Source organism: Durio zibethinus, chromosome 19 (assembly GCF_047325235.1).
Source record: "Durio zibethinus cultivar Kanyao isolate XHJ-2024 chromosome 19, ASM4732523v1, whole genome shotgun sequence".
Classification (NCBI taxonomy): domain Eukaryota; kingdom Viridiplantae; phylum Streptophyta; class Magnoliopsida; order Malvales; family Malvaceae; genus Durio; species Durio zibethinus.
The window spans coordinates 23,362,863-23,379,223 of record NC_143180.1 but is presented as its reverse complement, the minus strand read 5'-3'; the positions used below and the strand labels follow the sequence as shown (position 1 = coordinate 23,379,223).

Here is a 16,361-nt window from a genome sequence, read left to right as displayed (position 1 = left end):
CACGCTCACAAATTATGTAAGAAAAAAAAATTATCATTTCAAGAGTTTTTATCCCATGGATTCAGTTTGGTGGAAGCTACAATGGAATTTTTACTTGACTTAATCATAGTCACAAAATTTAACTCCTAATAAATGGATAGAATTTTGTTTTAAATATTTCAATTGGTTAAATTTGGTTTTTATTAATAAATCTAATCTCAATTTGTATTTTTTTGGTTGTGGTTTAACTACTTCAAAATTCTGTTATAACTTCCACAAAATCAAGTCTATGAGACCATAACTCTTCATAACCAACACATGTGGACATTGATTTTATCATAAAATACACTCAAAACACAAAATGTAATTGAAACACTCCAAACCATAGCAAGCAGCAAACTAATTTAACCTTACATGGATCGAATCAAACATTAAACTTCCTAGCTACAAGGAAAAGAGCATTTTTTTTGTGCATAGCAAGACCAGGTATCACATCAAAGTCTAAGTCATCCTTGTCCGTCCCAACCGGCATTTCCCAATCAAATTTGCAAAGCAGATTGGCAAGGGCTAGCTCTACAGTTGCAACTCCCATATGTATTCCAGGACAGCCCCTTCTTCCAGCACCAAATGGTATGAGCCCAAAGTCATGTCCCTTGAAGTCGATGGAGCTGCCAATGAATCTCTCAGGATAGAACTCTCCAGGGTTTTCCCAAGCTTCAGGATCTCTTCCTACTGCCCATGCATTCACGAAAACTAGTGTTTTGGCAGGTATTTCATACCCGGCTATATTGCACTTCCTAATTGTTTCTCGTGGCACTAATAATGGAGCCGTTGGTTGCAATCTGAATGTTTCTTTTATCACAGCTTTAAGATATGGCAAACCTTGAATATCATCTTCATCTACGAAACCTTTGTTTCCATTGAGATTTCTGATTTCCTCTTGAACTTTTTTCATAGACCTAGGATTCTTCATTAGGAAGGTCATTGCCCAAATCACGGTTGCAGCACTGGTGTCGGTCCCACCAACAAATACATCCTACATAAAAAGAAAACAAAATGGGTAACAATCGTACTCCTACTAGGAAGTTAGAAAATTAATGATAACCCTGAATAAATGAGTACATTTTATTTACAATATGAGACTTTTTAAAATATATTGTTTCATTTCAGCCTTAAACTAAAACTTTCATGTTTATCATTACTAATTCTGTTTTTCTTTTTCTTTTTTTTAAAGAGGGCTGTAGTTTGAAAATGAGAAAAAAGGTTAAATTATATACTAAAATTTAAATCTCAAATTTGTAATAAATAATTATGTAAATCAATTTAATTAAATTTCAAATTTCCATCTGTGATCTTTTAAATTATTCCAAATACATGCTTCCTCCTCCATCAATTAATGTGACATTAAATTCTTGACAATATTTAACAGACAATTAGTGCCATGTGTATTTAAATTGTGGATTGATTGATCATTTGAACATTCACATGGAACAGAAGTGCCTAATTGCATCAAGCTTCTAACATTTGACTGTCAAAAAAAATGAAATTTGAAGCAATTTTAAAATGTCGAGGGAGATTTTTAGGTTAATGATGAACACGAAACATTTTTTAAAAAATCGTGATTTGAATAAAATTTACTAAAAAATAACTAAAATAAGTTTTGAGTGAAGATCGATTACCATCAGCACAGCTTTTATGTGATCGAAAGTGAGATCAACTTGAAACACACGATCCTTCCATATTTGTAGTAGAACATCAAGAAAATCCTCTTGCTCGGGTTTTGGCCGATTTGGATCAAGATGTTCATCAATGAGTTCTTGATAAAAGGTATCGAAGTCTTTGAAATTTTTTTCTAGACGACCAAGTAAACCGGAGAGTCTATCGACCCAACCCATGAAAGGGATATAATCAGAAAAGAAGAAGCTCCCAACCATGGCCTGAGTTTCCTTAAGCAACGCATCGAATCTACTTCTTTCAGTTCCTTCTTCTTCATATCTCTTGCCGAAACTTACTCTATAAATTATTCTACTTGTAAGACACATCAATGCCTCACTCAAATTGATTGGTTTCGAACCGACTGATGCTTTGGATACCTTTTCGATCATTTGAGCAACTTCATCTTCTCGAATGGGACGATGAAGTAACACTCTGTTAGGGTTAAAGAGATGGACGACGCATATTTTCCTAATCTCTCTCCAATAAGAATTATAAGGTGAAAAACCCAAATCTAAGCCATTATAAGATAACTTTTGCTGGCCACATAAAGTAGGCCTGCTACAAAAATCGAGGTCATGGGTTTTCATGATCTCTTTGGCCATGTTTGCCGAAGAAATTACTAGAGTTTGTCTATGACCAAGTTGCAAGGACATTAAAGGACCATATTTTTGAGAGAGCTCCCAAAGATAAATATGAGTAGCCGCTGAGCTATTAAGCTGGAGTAAGTTGCCGATCAAGGGAAGACCAGACGGGCCAGGGGGATGAAGAAACTTGGCAGCATTTTTGTTTCTATGTTTTTGGAGAAAGAAGAGGATGAAGCTAGGAAGGGCTAGAAGAACAAAGAAAAGCGACAATCCCATTGAAAATTTCTAATTTAGAGTAATCCACTCAATATTTGAGCAACTTGTGAAAATCTGGAAGAAGAGTGTTCCCTTATATAGACTTTAGCCGATGAATGTGTCCAAACATTTCAGGAAACAAACAATAAGCTGCAGATTCATGCATGATAACCATCCCGCATTCGCATGTATTGTCTCGTTAATTTGACTCTCATTTGAATTAAAATAATGTTTTTAAATATAATAATTTTGATTTAAATGTTCCAAAAAAGTATAAGAATTACATTATTATAAATTAATTCCTACTCATATATATATATATATATATATATAAGGAATTAATTTACTCTAGTTTAAAATTTTTTAATTTATATAATTTTTTAATCATTAATTTTAATAAATTAAGAGGATGCGATTCAATCATTTTTTCTCTTTTTGAGTTATCATTATAGTATAAAAATTTTTAATTTTACACTAGTTTCTAATATTGATTTTAATAAATCTAATGATGAGATTAAATTTTTTTTTTTTAATTATCTCTTTCTTTTTTAGATTTATTGAAATTAATAATTAAAAAATGTAAAACTACAAAGTTTTATATCAATGCAAATGAATCTTTTCAAATATATATATATATATATATTGGTTACAAAAGAAAAACAAAAATACTAAAAGATTTTAAATTCTGATGGAATTGTGCCCATACATCTACGAAAATTAAACAACCTACAATTACTTTAGGAGTTATTTAACCAAAAAAAGAATTTATACTTTTTTATTGTTCTATTAATTTTTTGCTTATATAAAATATAATAAATTCTGTTTTTACAGAAGTAGTTTTTTTTTTTTTTTTTTTAATTTGGGAGCGGATATTCAAATCTTGTTTTTTAAATGGAGGATAATGCACCAAACAATTAAGGCAATTTATGGCTACAATAGTTTTTATCTCAAAGCTAAAATACCTAAGGAAATTTAGTTATATTTCAATGGAAAAATGATAGACAAGAGAAAACCTGACCTTGGATGGAAACTCTTTTTCTTTATCGGGTTTGTAAAAGTCAATAATAAAAACAAGATATTGAATTTATATTTGATATATTATCATTATATAGAACCATATTTATTTATGTATGACACTTCAAAAAAATTAATTTTAAAATTTTAAAATCATAAAAAACAAATACACTTAATTTTAAATATATATTTAAAATTATTTTTTTATAAAATATCATTGTGTGATTCACTTCTAATATATAACATTTATACACATAATGCATCAAATATAAATCTTTAAATCTTTAAATGTTCAGAGTTGTTGCTGGTTCTTGTTTTATCTAATCGTACACATTTAACACTAATAGCTTTTCTTACCTTCATGCCATATGTGGGTGGAAGAGAGAAAAATATAATTAAATAGAAATAATATGGCAAGTTTTTTATTATTGCACGAAAATTTAAAAAATCATTCAAAACATGGATATAATAATAATAATAATAATAATAATTTTAGTAAATGCGAATTGTGTGATTATCCTCACTTTTATATTTTCTTTACCATTTGTATTTCTTTGACTTCTCCATGCAACAGTATTAATCAAACTTATAATGAAAGGAAAAAAATGCAAAAAATAAAGTTGGGCATTACAATGATTTTTGTCCAATAATCAAACAAAGATAGTCAAAGACGACAAGCATCAAGAAAGAAAAATGAACTCGGATGCGTGCACGCATGCATCAATAATTCCTTAATTGTCGAATTAATGTTTTTCGTATCAGCCTATAAGTTTGATTTTACAAGAAAGAGTAGATGAATATAAGGATGATAAAACAACATGTATGTGATAGATTTCAATTTATCATAATCCAATCATTCATTTTTTTTCTTTAAATAAAAATTGAGCTAAGTTTTATCTTTTTAAACAACTTGAGTCAAGATAAAATAATGTTTGAGGCGCTATGTCCGATACTTTTAAAGATATATAAAGAATATTTGTTATTATTTATTAAATTTTTATTTATATATATTATATCAATAAAGATATTATGTAGTATTTTAATTTAATAAAAGACATATTTTTATATATAATTAATTTATAATTTATAATAAAAAATAAATACTCTTATATTTATCTATATGTTGTCTTCCTTTAAAACATGACATGAAAAATTTACTTCTCACATATTCGAAATATAACTTTAAAAAAATTAAAATAATCCTGCAGCCAAATATGGTTACAATTCTATTCCTAACGTAATAGGTTTTGATTCCTTCGGATCCAATAAATATGTTCTTTTAAAATTTGGGATCGCCTTGAGGGTTTTTCAAAAATCATTATTAAATTAGATGCAAGTTTAGAGTATTTTATTTAGTTCAGATATATATTTTATTATTTATTTTAATTTATAATTATATATATGTATTATATTAATAAAATTATTACGTTGTTTCTCTATTTAACTTATTTTTCTTGTCATTTCTTTTTTATTACGTTTAAGGTTGCCAAAACAAACCCTTTATCTCGTGAATTTTTGATTTGCTTCAATTCAATACGTGCGGGTTTTTAAAAATTCTAGATAAGGTCAAAAGTTTTTTTTTTTAATTTTAAATTGAGATCGAATTAGATCTTACATTTAGATTTAAATTCGATCTAAACTTAATATATATATATATATATTTATTTAATAATTAAATTTGATTTAAATTAAATAAAAAATAATCTAAATCAATTTAAATACTATAATTTTAAATTAATTTTTAATTTTCTCACCCCAAACTTTTTTATTGTAATTCTTAAGTATTCACTTTTATTTTACATATAAAAATTGTGACCAAGGACGAATCATGGGAAAGAGTTTAAAGGGACTTGCCTTCCAAAATAAATTATTAAAAACAATAACATTACGATTTTAAGAAAGTAAGGTGTTAAAAATTGATTAAAAATTAATTCAGTTGGCAAAAACTTTCCTTTTGATTCTGTAAATAAAATTGAAAGAAGTACATTTTGATTATATTGTTTTATTCAAATTGTTATAACCGGAGGCATATGTAAATATAAATTAATTGAATAAATTTCGATAAAAATTGGTTTAATTAATTAAAATTTAAGGTTTGAATATAAAATATTCAAATTGAAATTTTTATGATATATTGATAGATAATATGTAAATTTAAAAAAATTTACAAATTTTATAAATTTTCTTATAAATTGATGATTTATCTTAATTTTAAAAATAAATTAATCTTTTTAATTTTTAATTTTTTTTCAACAAAAAAAAAGTAACTGCATAAATTCAAAATACAAACAGTGGTTTTTTTGTAAGCAAAGTTTAAGTTTGAACTAAAAAATGTTATAAATATTATTTTTTTAAATAATTTTATAAATTAATTAAATTAAATTTTGAATTAATATCCTCGTTTAAAAGAAAATTTTTTATATCATTACTTACATCAGATATTTAAATAATTAATTCTCTTATCTTCACAGTTGTATGTCATTATAAATGAATGGTTCAAATAGCTCGAAACAACCTTTTTCTTTCTGACGATAGGTACGACTGTGAAATTCTACTTTCCTCATTAGTTGGCAATATCTCTTCTGAGTTAAATTTGCACTGAGGGATTGTTTTTATCCAGACTACTTTTGTTTTTTACATAAATATTATCTTGTAAATCTGAGAAACTTTACTTGCTTTGTCCTCGCCGTGGATGGACTTGCTGAGACGTCTGTTATCTTTGGCATTGGATGCCTTTGGTACCTCCTTTTTGTGGTGACTCATCAGTTTGTACTCTTGTCCTCAATTATTTTATTGCCCTTTGCACAGACTTTAATATATTCTTTAATTCCAGCATTTTTTTGTCAACATATGTGGTGAAAATTTCATTTCCTGTAGTCGTTTAGAAGTATTTTTCGGTATCAAATTCTATATATCAGCTTGGAATATTGCAAAAGGTATTTATTTAAGGAGATTAAGAACAAGACAAGTATTCTTCAAAGGAGACAAAGAAGCAACTTGGAAAATTTTACTCAATACCTAGTAAACTTCTGAAGTACAGGAACTAGTTTAGTTTACAAGTACTTTTTCATGTCAAGCTTTATCATCGTGGAATATTACAAATGATCATATCCTAAAGAGACTAAACCAAACATAAACATTCTTTAAAAGAGACAAATTAAGGAATTACTTGAAAAAAAGGTTTTTGTGGTCGAAATTACTTGAAAATTTTCACTCTACACTTAGTAAACTTCTCAAAGGATAAGAAATAAAGTAGCTGGTAATTTGACCAAACGTGCACTTCAATTTCAAATATATAGCAATAGCGTGAAATTTTTTTTTGGTAATAATAATTTTTTTTAGGAGTGATAACGATTTAGATTTGATTGGTTTTAGTTCATTTTTTTAGAATGTATAATATTAAGAATTTTTAAAATTTGATCTGAATTTTAATTGATTTTTTTTTTGAATTAATTTGATCAAAACTGAATTTTACTAATTCGATTTGGTTTATTAATTTTTAAATCTAAAATTTTTGTATATTATTTTAATCTAATTTTTAATATATTTAAATAGATTTCTAAAAAAGAATTATTTTTATTTTATAAAAATTTTAAATATATATATAAAAATTAATAAATATATATAATTTGATTTGATTTTTTTTTCGTTTTTCATATTCAAATTTTAAATTTGATCTAAATTTAATATATATATTTAATATTTAAATTTGATCTAAATTTAATAAAAAAATGATCTAAACTAAATTTAACATCATAATTTTAAATCAATTTTTAATTTTTTTCACCATTAACTTTTTATTGTAATTATTGCATATTCACTTTTATTCTACATATAGAAAATTGTGATCCGTGATGGATCATAGGAAAGAGCCTGAAAGGACTTGACTTTTAAAATAAGTTATTAAAAAAAGTAACGTTATGATATAAAGAAAATAAAATTTTTATTTGGATGGATAATGAGATTTATTATAGTAAAAATAAAAATAAAAATAAAAATTATTATAATTATAATTAAAAAAATTATTATAATTGTGAATAAAAAATTTAATTAAAAATTTATATTAAATGAATTTTATTAAAATTAATATTTAAATTTAATTAATGATACGATAAATTTAATTAATTATATTAAAAATATGATAAAATTTAAATGATAGATTAAGCCTTTTGAAAGAATCTTGGCCCTTTGAAAGAATTTTAGTCTGACATGTACTCTTCGAACAAAATTTGGGTGTCGGGACTCTTTTAGAGTGTTTTGGTAAAACAGTAGCTTTTAAGGTTGAGTTTTGATTGGATTAAGACTCTTTGAGTAGAGTTTTGATTTGATTGGACTTTTTGGACAGAGTTTTGGTTGGACTTTGACCATAGATACAGTTTTGGTTGGATTTGAAAGGTGATATAGCTGAGATGATGTGGTTGGATGATATGCCTAGTGATGTGGATTTAGGTGACAAGGCAAGGTGATGTGGTGAGTGACAGTAGGGTATGCTTATTGACAGACTATGACAGATTAGATTTTTCAAGGTTTTCACAAAAGTTAGAGGTTTGTAATAAGTTGGAAGCTTTGACCAGGGTTTTAGGCTACTTCGGTGGTTATGGATGGATAAGGAAGGTGTTTTGGAGGTTCGAAATGAGAGAGATGATGAGATTTCCTCTAGATTTTAAGAAAAATTTTGGAGGAGGTTTAGAATTGACTTTCTCAAAGAGGGACAAACAAGAATCAAATTTTAAGGCTATTAAAATGAAAAATTAAAAATTTTTAATATTTAAATAATAAAATAATAAAAAAGTAATGAAAAATGTTTATTATAGATATTATTTTAAGGCTATTAAAGATAATATAAACTAATTCTACCGATAAAATAATTTCCAAAGAGATAACAAAAAATGCAATTAAGATGAAAAACTTGAAAGAAATGAGGCAAAAAAAAGTGTTGCATCTAAAAAGAAAGAGATGCCCAATCAATGATTTGATTCTTGTTTTTTAGGATATTTCTTTAAAAATTTTATGATTTATCTACTTTTGTTTATCCAGATTTTCATAATTATTTTTTTATTTTTCAATTTTTTGTATTTATTTTTTTTTTGTTTCAATTGTTTAAAAATAATAAAATATATAAAAATTTGGATAAAAGATATAAGAGGGGAAATAAAATAAAATGGTTTATTATAAGAAGGGAGAATGGACTATTGGTTAGCCCTATTAATCGACTAAAACCCAAAGTTACTAATTAGAGACAAATAATAATTCGGACTTAAATTGATCAGTTTATAGTCCAATTAAAAGTTAAACAAAAACTTTTGAAATTTAAAATCTCAGATTAAATGGGTACTTACAACATTTGATAACAGAGTGTTATAAAAAGTGGTTTTTCTTTTCAGATTTCAGAGTCCCAATTTGTTTGCTATTATTCGTAGATCAAAGATTTTCACCCTTTTAAAGATTTTTAAAGTTTGCTTGATAAATTTTTTTTTTCTGATATATGGTCTACTTTTTTTTTTGTCAGCCAATTGCTTGTAAAAATGGATTTACCCTTATGTCAAATCAACACAAGTACATTTACTTTAAGGAAAAAAAAGTTGGAATTTTGATATAGGATGGGTTTGTATAGTTGCCAATTTTTTTTTTTTGAATATTTTATTTTAGTTTTTATCATTTTATTAAATTTTATAACGTGTTTTGATATAATTTTTTTCCAAAAATTTGAGAAGAGAAATTTATTAAAGAAAGTGATTAAAATTTTAAATTGTAAGCTTAAATCTTATTAATAATATATATTTTTTAATTTTCAAACATCAAAAATTTCACTCTAACGAGCATTATAATCGAACAGATAAATAATATTTATGATAATAATATCAAAAATATTTTCAAAATATTAGAAATATTATTTTTGTACTTTTAATAATTTTCAAAAAAAATTTAAATTTTATTTTTAGTTTTTGAAAACACCTTGCAAGTTACAAATCACGATTTTGGTTTTAATTTCTAAAAGAAAATTTGAAAAAAAATAAATACATTACCTAACGTTCTTGATATTTCAATTTTAATCTATAAACGAATAAATAGTCTGATTGGAATAATAATCAAAACTTTGAGGCAAACTACACAACAAGTGGGGGCACAAAATTTAGGAATCCAACCATCATAGGATTAGGCAAATCATTAGTGTGGGTGATGTACTTATGTCAACATCCAACAATTTAATCAATTTATAAAAAAGATATTAAAATATTTAGAAGGTATATTAAAATATATTGAAGAGGATGATACCCAGATATACTTGTCGAACATGTACTCTGAAAGAACAGAATTACCATATTGATGAGAAGGAATTATTAGTCATAAAAAAATCAAATAATGCTTTTGAATTATATATTGTGCATACAATTAGAAAAACTAGAATATATAGAAATAAATATGAATACAGAACAAAAACCTAACAGAGGATACATTAGTCACGAATTTCACCCAAAAAAATTTTATCTAAAATTTGCCTAACCTTTGTTGATTTTTTTATCGTAGAACCATGTGAACCGTAACAACTCACTAATAAAATAATCTTATTAAGGAGTCCATTAACTTTCGTAATTAGTAATATGAGTATTAGAAAAAATTATCGCGGAGATATAAGCCACAGAGAAGTATACCAAGATCAGATTCAGTACTGGTGCGGTTGTTGGTTGTGTTCTACTTTTAGTTTAAGTCTTTTTGAGTTTCTCCCTATATCATTTTTACACATAATCTCTGTTATTGCAGGTCAAAAGCCATGTCCGTCGTTGAAGCTGCTTTATCTGTGTTCTTTGAAGGGTTGTTTAGTAATTTCGCCTCTTCTGAGTTTCTCAACTTTGTAACCGAGAAGTTTGCGAGAAGCTCAAGAAGCTGGAAAAGACATTGCGCAATATTCATGCAGTGCTAAATGATGCTAAGGTGATGGAAATGAATGATGGGCGTGTGAAGAGTTGGTTGGTCCAGCTCCAATATTTGGCATACGATGTGGATGACATATTGGATAAGTTTGCTACTGAAGCCTGGAGACTCAAGTTAACGAGGGAACATCAAGATCACCGCCCAAGGAAGTTACAAAAGCTTGTTGATGCTATCTTTACCTGGTTCAGGGGTCATAATTTATCATTTAATAAGGAAATGATGACCGAGATAAAAGAGATCACTGCTAGATTTCAAGTTTTAGAAGCAGGTATAAGTCTCTTGGCTTTGACTAAAAATGGTGGTGGGAGGCCCAAGAGAACTTTGGAATGGCGATCAACCACTTGTTTGGTGAATGAAACTCAAGTCTACGGTCGGGAAAAAGACAAGGAAACAATCCTTGACTTGATTTTTGGGAGTGATGATAGCAATAAATTTTCTGTGATTCCGATCATTGGCCAAGGAGGGACTGGCAAAACAACGCTTGCTCAGCTTGTCTACAATGATAGGCGTGTAGTTAAGCATTTTGATTTTCAAGCATGGGTATGTGTTTCTGACGAGTTTAAGATGGAGGAGATAACGAAATCAATTTTGCAATCAGTTAGTCCTGAATCTTTTAATGTTGGAGATGATTTGAATAACCTTCAAATAAAACTGAAGAAGAAGCTGGAGGGAAAAAAACTACTTCTGATTTTGGATGATCTTTGGCATGAAAACTATGATGACTGGACTCGTCTAATATCCCCTTTTGGCATAGGAGCTACGATTGTTGTGACAACACGTGGTGAAAGTGTTTCATTAATGGTGGGTACTATCCCAGGTTACAAGCTGCCAGAGTTGTCAGATGGTGATTGCTTTTCTATATTAACTCAACATGCATTAGGAGCAAAAGATTTTAGTGGGCATCCGAACTTAAAAGAATTTGGTGTACAGATTGTGAAGAGGTGCAAGGGATTGCCCTTGGCAGCTAAGACCATTGGAGGCCTTTTGCGCAATAAGGTGGAATTCGGTGAATGGGAAAAGATACTAAAAGGTGAGATTTGGAATTTACCAGAAGGGAGGAGTAACATAATTCCATCTTTACGATTAAACTATCATCATCTTCCTGCAGATCTAAAGCGATGTTTTGCTTACTGTGCCATACTTCCCAAAGATTATGAATTTACCGAGGAAGAAATAGTCTTATTATGGATGGCAGAAGGCTTTCTGCGAGTGGAAGCTACAAAGCAAAATGAAGATTTGGGTCATGAGTACTTTGAAGAACTTGTACGGAGGTCATTTTTTGAAGTATCCAACAAGGATGAGTCTCGATTTATAATGTATGATCTGATTAATGATTTGGCTCAATCAGTTGCCAAAGATATATGCTTCAGAGTGGAGGGTGACAAGGCATTGAACGTTTCCAGTCATGCTCGGCATTCATCTTACATTGATGGCAGGAAAGACGGAATTAAAAATTTAAAAGTCTTTAACGGAAAGAAGGGTTTAAGAACCTTCCTACCGTTGAAGATGCCTGGAGGTTGGTGGAATTTCTCTAATCAAGTTGTCAGTGAGTTGTTGCCAGAATTTAAATACTTGAGGGTGTTATCTTTACGAGGGTGCTACCTAACGGAGTCTCCCAATATTATTGGAGATTTGGTGCATCTGCGTTATCTAAATTTTTCTCTCACTCTAATCGAAACTCTGCCGGATTCAATATGCAAGCTTTACAATTTAGAGACCTTGCTGTTGCGGGGGTGTTCTCGTCTTCAAGAGTTTCCTTCTGAAATGAGATTTTTAATTAACCTAAGGCATCTTGACATTACAGGTGCACGTTCGATAAAAATGATGCCAATGGGAATCGGTGAACTAACCAATCTTCAAACATTGACAAATTTTGTTGTGAGTCAAGACAATGGCCGTAAGATAAGGGAGATGGAGAATTTGTCTAATCTTAAGGGTGGACTTGTTATTTCAGAATTGCAGAATGTTGTCAAAACTCAAGATGCATGGGTGGCTGGGTTATGTCGTAAGTCGAACCTTCGTGATTTAGGTTTGAAGTGGAGTTATAATTTTGCAGGAGAAGAAATTCACAAGGACGTGTTGGATTCACTCCAACCTGCTAAAATGCTTGAAAGGCTCACCATCGAATGTTATGGAGGTGAAACATTCCCAAATTGGATTGGAGATCCTTCATTTGAAAACCTATCGATTCTGGATCTGGATTACTGTCCAAATTGCACATTATTACCAGCTGTTGGAAGATTACTGTCGCTAAAATCGCTTTCTATCAGGAGGATGAGTAAGGTAAAAAATGTGGGTGCTAATTTTTTTGGAAAGGATCTGTCGATTAATGCATTTCCGTCACTAGAGAGATTATGTTTTGATGGCATGCCAGAATGGGAGGAATGGGATCCCTGTGAAGTTGATGAAAATGTAAGGAGTTTCCAACACCTCCATGAGCTCATCATTTCAAATTGCCCCAAGTTGTTAGGAAGTTTACCTAATCGTCTTCCTTCCTTGACTAAGCTAGAGATTAAATTGTGTCAACAACTGAGAAGTCTACCTAGTTGTCTTCCTTCATTGGAGAAACTTGTGATTCAACAATGTGAGCAGTTGGCAGTTTCACTCTCAAGCCTTCCGAAGTTGTCTGACTTAAAAATTGATGGTTGCCAAGAGGTGGTGTCTACTAATTGTACAAATTCTGGCTCATTCATGGAAACAGTCTCTCTTTCAAACATTTCAAAATTCACTTCTCCAATGGAGGGGATGATGTTAGGGTTGATAAAAGTAGAACATCTTTTTATAAGTGGATATGAGGAGCTAATTTCTTCATGGCTGAACCAGGAAAGACTCTCAACACATTTGAGGCCTCTTCGCTTTTTGAAAATTCACAATTGTTCAAGACTTGTTTCCATAGGTGCAGAGGACGAGAAGGAAGAGCATATGCAATTAGGAATCCCTCGCCATATTGAACATTTGACCATACAATATTGTGAAAGGCTAGAAAGGCTATCAGAAAGCATACATAGCTGCAGATCCCTTACGAAGCTAATTGAAGGATGCCCAAGATTGATTTCAATTTCAAATGGAAACTTGCCACCAAATGTAAGACGTTTAACCATTATGCTGTGTGAGAATTTGCTGTACTTGCTGGATGGAGTAAACAACAACATCTACTGCACGCGTCTTCTAGAGCACTTGGTAATTGGAGGTTGCAAGTCTCTGATATCTTTATCCTCAAGGGGCGAGTTACCTGTTAGTCTTCAACATGTTGACATTTATTCTTGTGAAAAGTTGACATCCTTGTCAGCCAATGGCAAGTTACCCATGGGGCTTAAATCCCTCCGGATTAATTATTGCCCAGAACTAGAGTCCATAGCTCAAGATATTGAACAGAACTCTTCCCTTGAATTGATAACTATCGACGGTTGCGATCATTTGAATTCTTTGCCTCGTGGATTAAACAAGCTCAACCATCTTGGGGAGATTCTTATTGGGCGTTGTTCGAGTTTGATTTCATTCCCAGGAAGTGTGTTATTAACCACCAAACTCAGAAAGCTTCATCTTTCTGGGTGTGAAAAACTCAAGGCCTTACCCAACTGCATCCACAACATCGTCTCTATGCGAGAATTGTTCATATTTGAGTGTCCAAGTGTGATATCATTTCCACAAGAGGGGTTCCCTCCCAATCTCACTGCACTTCAAATCTGGCAACCCAATATTTGCAAATCAGTGATCGAGTGGGGTTTGCACAAACTAACCTCCCTTAAACATTTGTCCATCAACGGTGCTTCTCTAGATGTGGTGTCATTCCCATGTGAGGAAATGCTTCTGCCCCGCACTCTCACCTCCCCACCATCTGCGGTTTTCCAAACCTAGAAACTCTATCCTCCAAGGGCTTTCAAAATCTCAAGTCTCTTGAATCATTGGGCATCCATAGTTGTCCCAAGCTCAAATTCCTTCCGGAAAAGGAGATGTTTGACTCACTTTTGCAACTCGAAATTTCTAGATGTCCATTGCTAGAAGAACGATGCAAGAAAGATGGAGGTCAAGAGTGGCCCAAAATAGCCCACATACCTTACATTGGAATTAATACTTGTTTCTTAACATAGCCCACATACCTTACATTGAAGTTTGAAGCAGCTTCATGTTAATTTGTTAACGGAAGGAACGCCAAGAAATAAGGTACATGTCACTTTGCAATTATATGATACTTATTTGAAGAACTTTAACGTACTATTAAATAAAGTGCTCAAGTGATTTATTTTCATGATTATTGTTTTTTCGATTCCATAATAAAAGGTTCATTAGTTCAATCCCTTATACACACAGCTTTTTGTTTTACATTGAAATGGAAAATATATATATATATAAAAAAACCATGTTTAATAAAAATAGAAATTCATTAAAATTAAAATTGGACTAAATATAGTAGAGGGACAATTTCAAGAGCAGAACAGATATGTTAAATGTTTATATCTATTAATCATTTTGTCTCACTGACATCTGATTTTTTTTTTGCAGAATCATTCAAGAATGGTTTCAATTATTAAATGCTTGTTATGTTCTTATATGCGTGAAGATTAATTTGATATCTAATTTTAGTTTCAGTCAGTTGGAAGTTGCAGAGGCCAGTGAGTAGTGCCTTTATAGGAGCACACAAAGTGGTTTGCAAAAGCAGATGGAAAGACCTGAAAAAGATGAATGCTGTTTACTTAGCAGAAGTATGGATTGCCTTCACTGCTGTCAAATTGACCATATGGCCGCCTGAATGAGTCAGTACCAAAATCTCTGCCTCAATCCCATTGAGAACTCAATTTGTTATAAATGATGAGATATTAAAGATTTATTGCCAGACTTGTGAGTGAGGACAGTGTCAGTGGCGCAAAAATTCCCCAAGGGAAACATTGTTTCCTATGAAAGTGGTAAGTTATTACTTAGTTATTACTTATTTCCAGGGTTCTGAAATCTTTTTAAAACGTTCTCCTTTTATAGCAAAGGAAAATCATTTGTACTTTATGTTTTATGTACAATATTTTTGTCTTTTAATCTGAAAAATGTGCTCCTCCAGAACCAGCAATTAGTGCCTTGAACATTTCATATCCTTGAATCATGTTCCACCATCCATAATCCATGTATCATACTCTTGAGTATATAGATTCCATGTTTATGATCAGAAACCATAAATTATAAGAAATCATGATACTTAGCATAATGAAAACTTCCAGTCTTGCTAGGATTCCTTTCGCTTTTTTTTTTTCTCCCCTTTTTTGGTACTACCATTTTTATCCCAAATGCTTTCTAAACAAAAATCTGATGTTGTGCAACTAGTCTGACAGGACGAATAAACTTCAATCCATTGGTGGTTTCGAAGTTGTTAGGGCAGCAGCTCCTTTCCTACAACAGAAATCTTTCCTCCTCCGTGTCAGGGGTGCAAGCATAAATGATGAGATAGGGTAAGAACTTTATCAAGGAGGTAAAATTGGCTGAGCTGAGACCTTCTGTAAAGGCCAAAGTGATATTCTAAATGTAAAAGTTAAAATTCTTTGTAATATTGTTCTGTTGTGCAATAATGTTTGGAAGTTTCATTCCACTGTAGCTCAATTCTTCATATTGATGCATAAAATATCCTTTCCTTAAAGCATTGATCAGCAGCCTTTGTTTTTTCGATGATCGTTTCTTTCAGATTGGTGGAGCTACAAGTTAAAATCTTTGCCTGGATTGAGCTTTTGAAAAATCTGAGGTTGTATGATAAACAATGTAAAGCAACACAGCTTCATGTGGTTTTCTTTTATACTTGCTTTGAAAACTGTTTGCCTTTATGTATGAAGTTTTAACTATTTATAATAGTGACTAAACATTTTGATATGCTTCTTAGATCTTTATAAGCATTCTGGCTCG

General features: G+C 30.4%; 2 protein-coding genes across 2 annotated transcripts; one reads left to right on the top strand and one right to left on the bottom strand.

Annotated features, from left to right (window-relative positions):
* Positions 1–281: 281 nt before the first annotated feature.
* On the bottom strand, positions 282–2,603 carry LOC111309973 (cytochrome P450 83B1-like). The gene is made up of 2 exons (XM_089748867.1): positions 1,659–2,603; positions 282–1,015 (listed from the first exon to the last, which is right to left on the bottom strand). Exons 1-2 carry the CDS (start codon positions 2,553–2,555, stop codon positions 404–406), a joined length of 1,509 nt encoding a protein of 502 aa, XP_089604993.1. The 5' UTR covers positions 2,556–2,603; the 3' UTR covers positions 282–403.
* A 7,881-nt stretch (positions 2,604–10,484) lies between these two features.
* LOC111309414 (putative disease resistance RPP13-like protein 1) lies at positions 10,485–14,339 on the top strand. Its single transcript, XM_022908481.2, has one exon. It carries the CDS (start codon positions 10,485–10,487, stop codon positions 14,337–14,339), a length of 3,855 nt encoding a protein of 1,284 aa, XP_022764216.2.
* The last annotated feature ends 2,022 nt before the right edge of the window (positions 14,340–16,361 follow it).

Excerpts from the sequence above, each read along its gene's own strand:
- LOC111309973 (XM_089748867.1), bottom strand. The coding sequence starts at position 2,555 with ATGGGATTGTCGCTTTTCTTTGTTCTTCTAGCCCTTCCTAGCTTCATC. Across the intron at positions 1,016-1,658 it reads ACATAAAAGCTGTGCTGATG|GATGTATTTGTTGGTGGGAC; the intron begins GTAATCGATCTT and ends CTTTTTATGTAG.
- LOC111309414 (XM_022908481.2), top strand. The coding sequence starts at position 10,485 with ATGGAAATGAATGATGGGCGTGTGAAGAGTTGGTTGGTCCAGCTCCAA.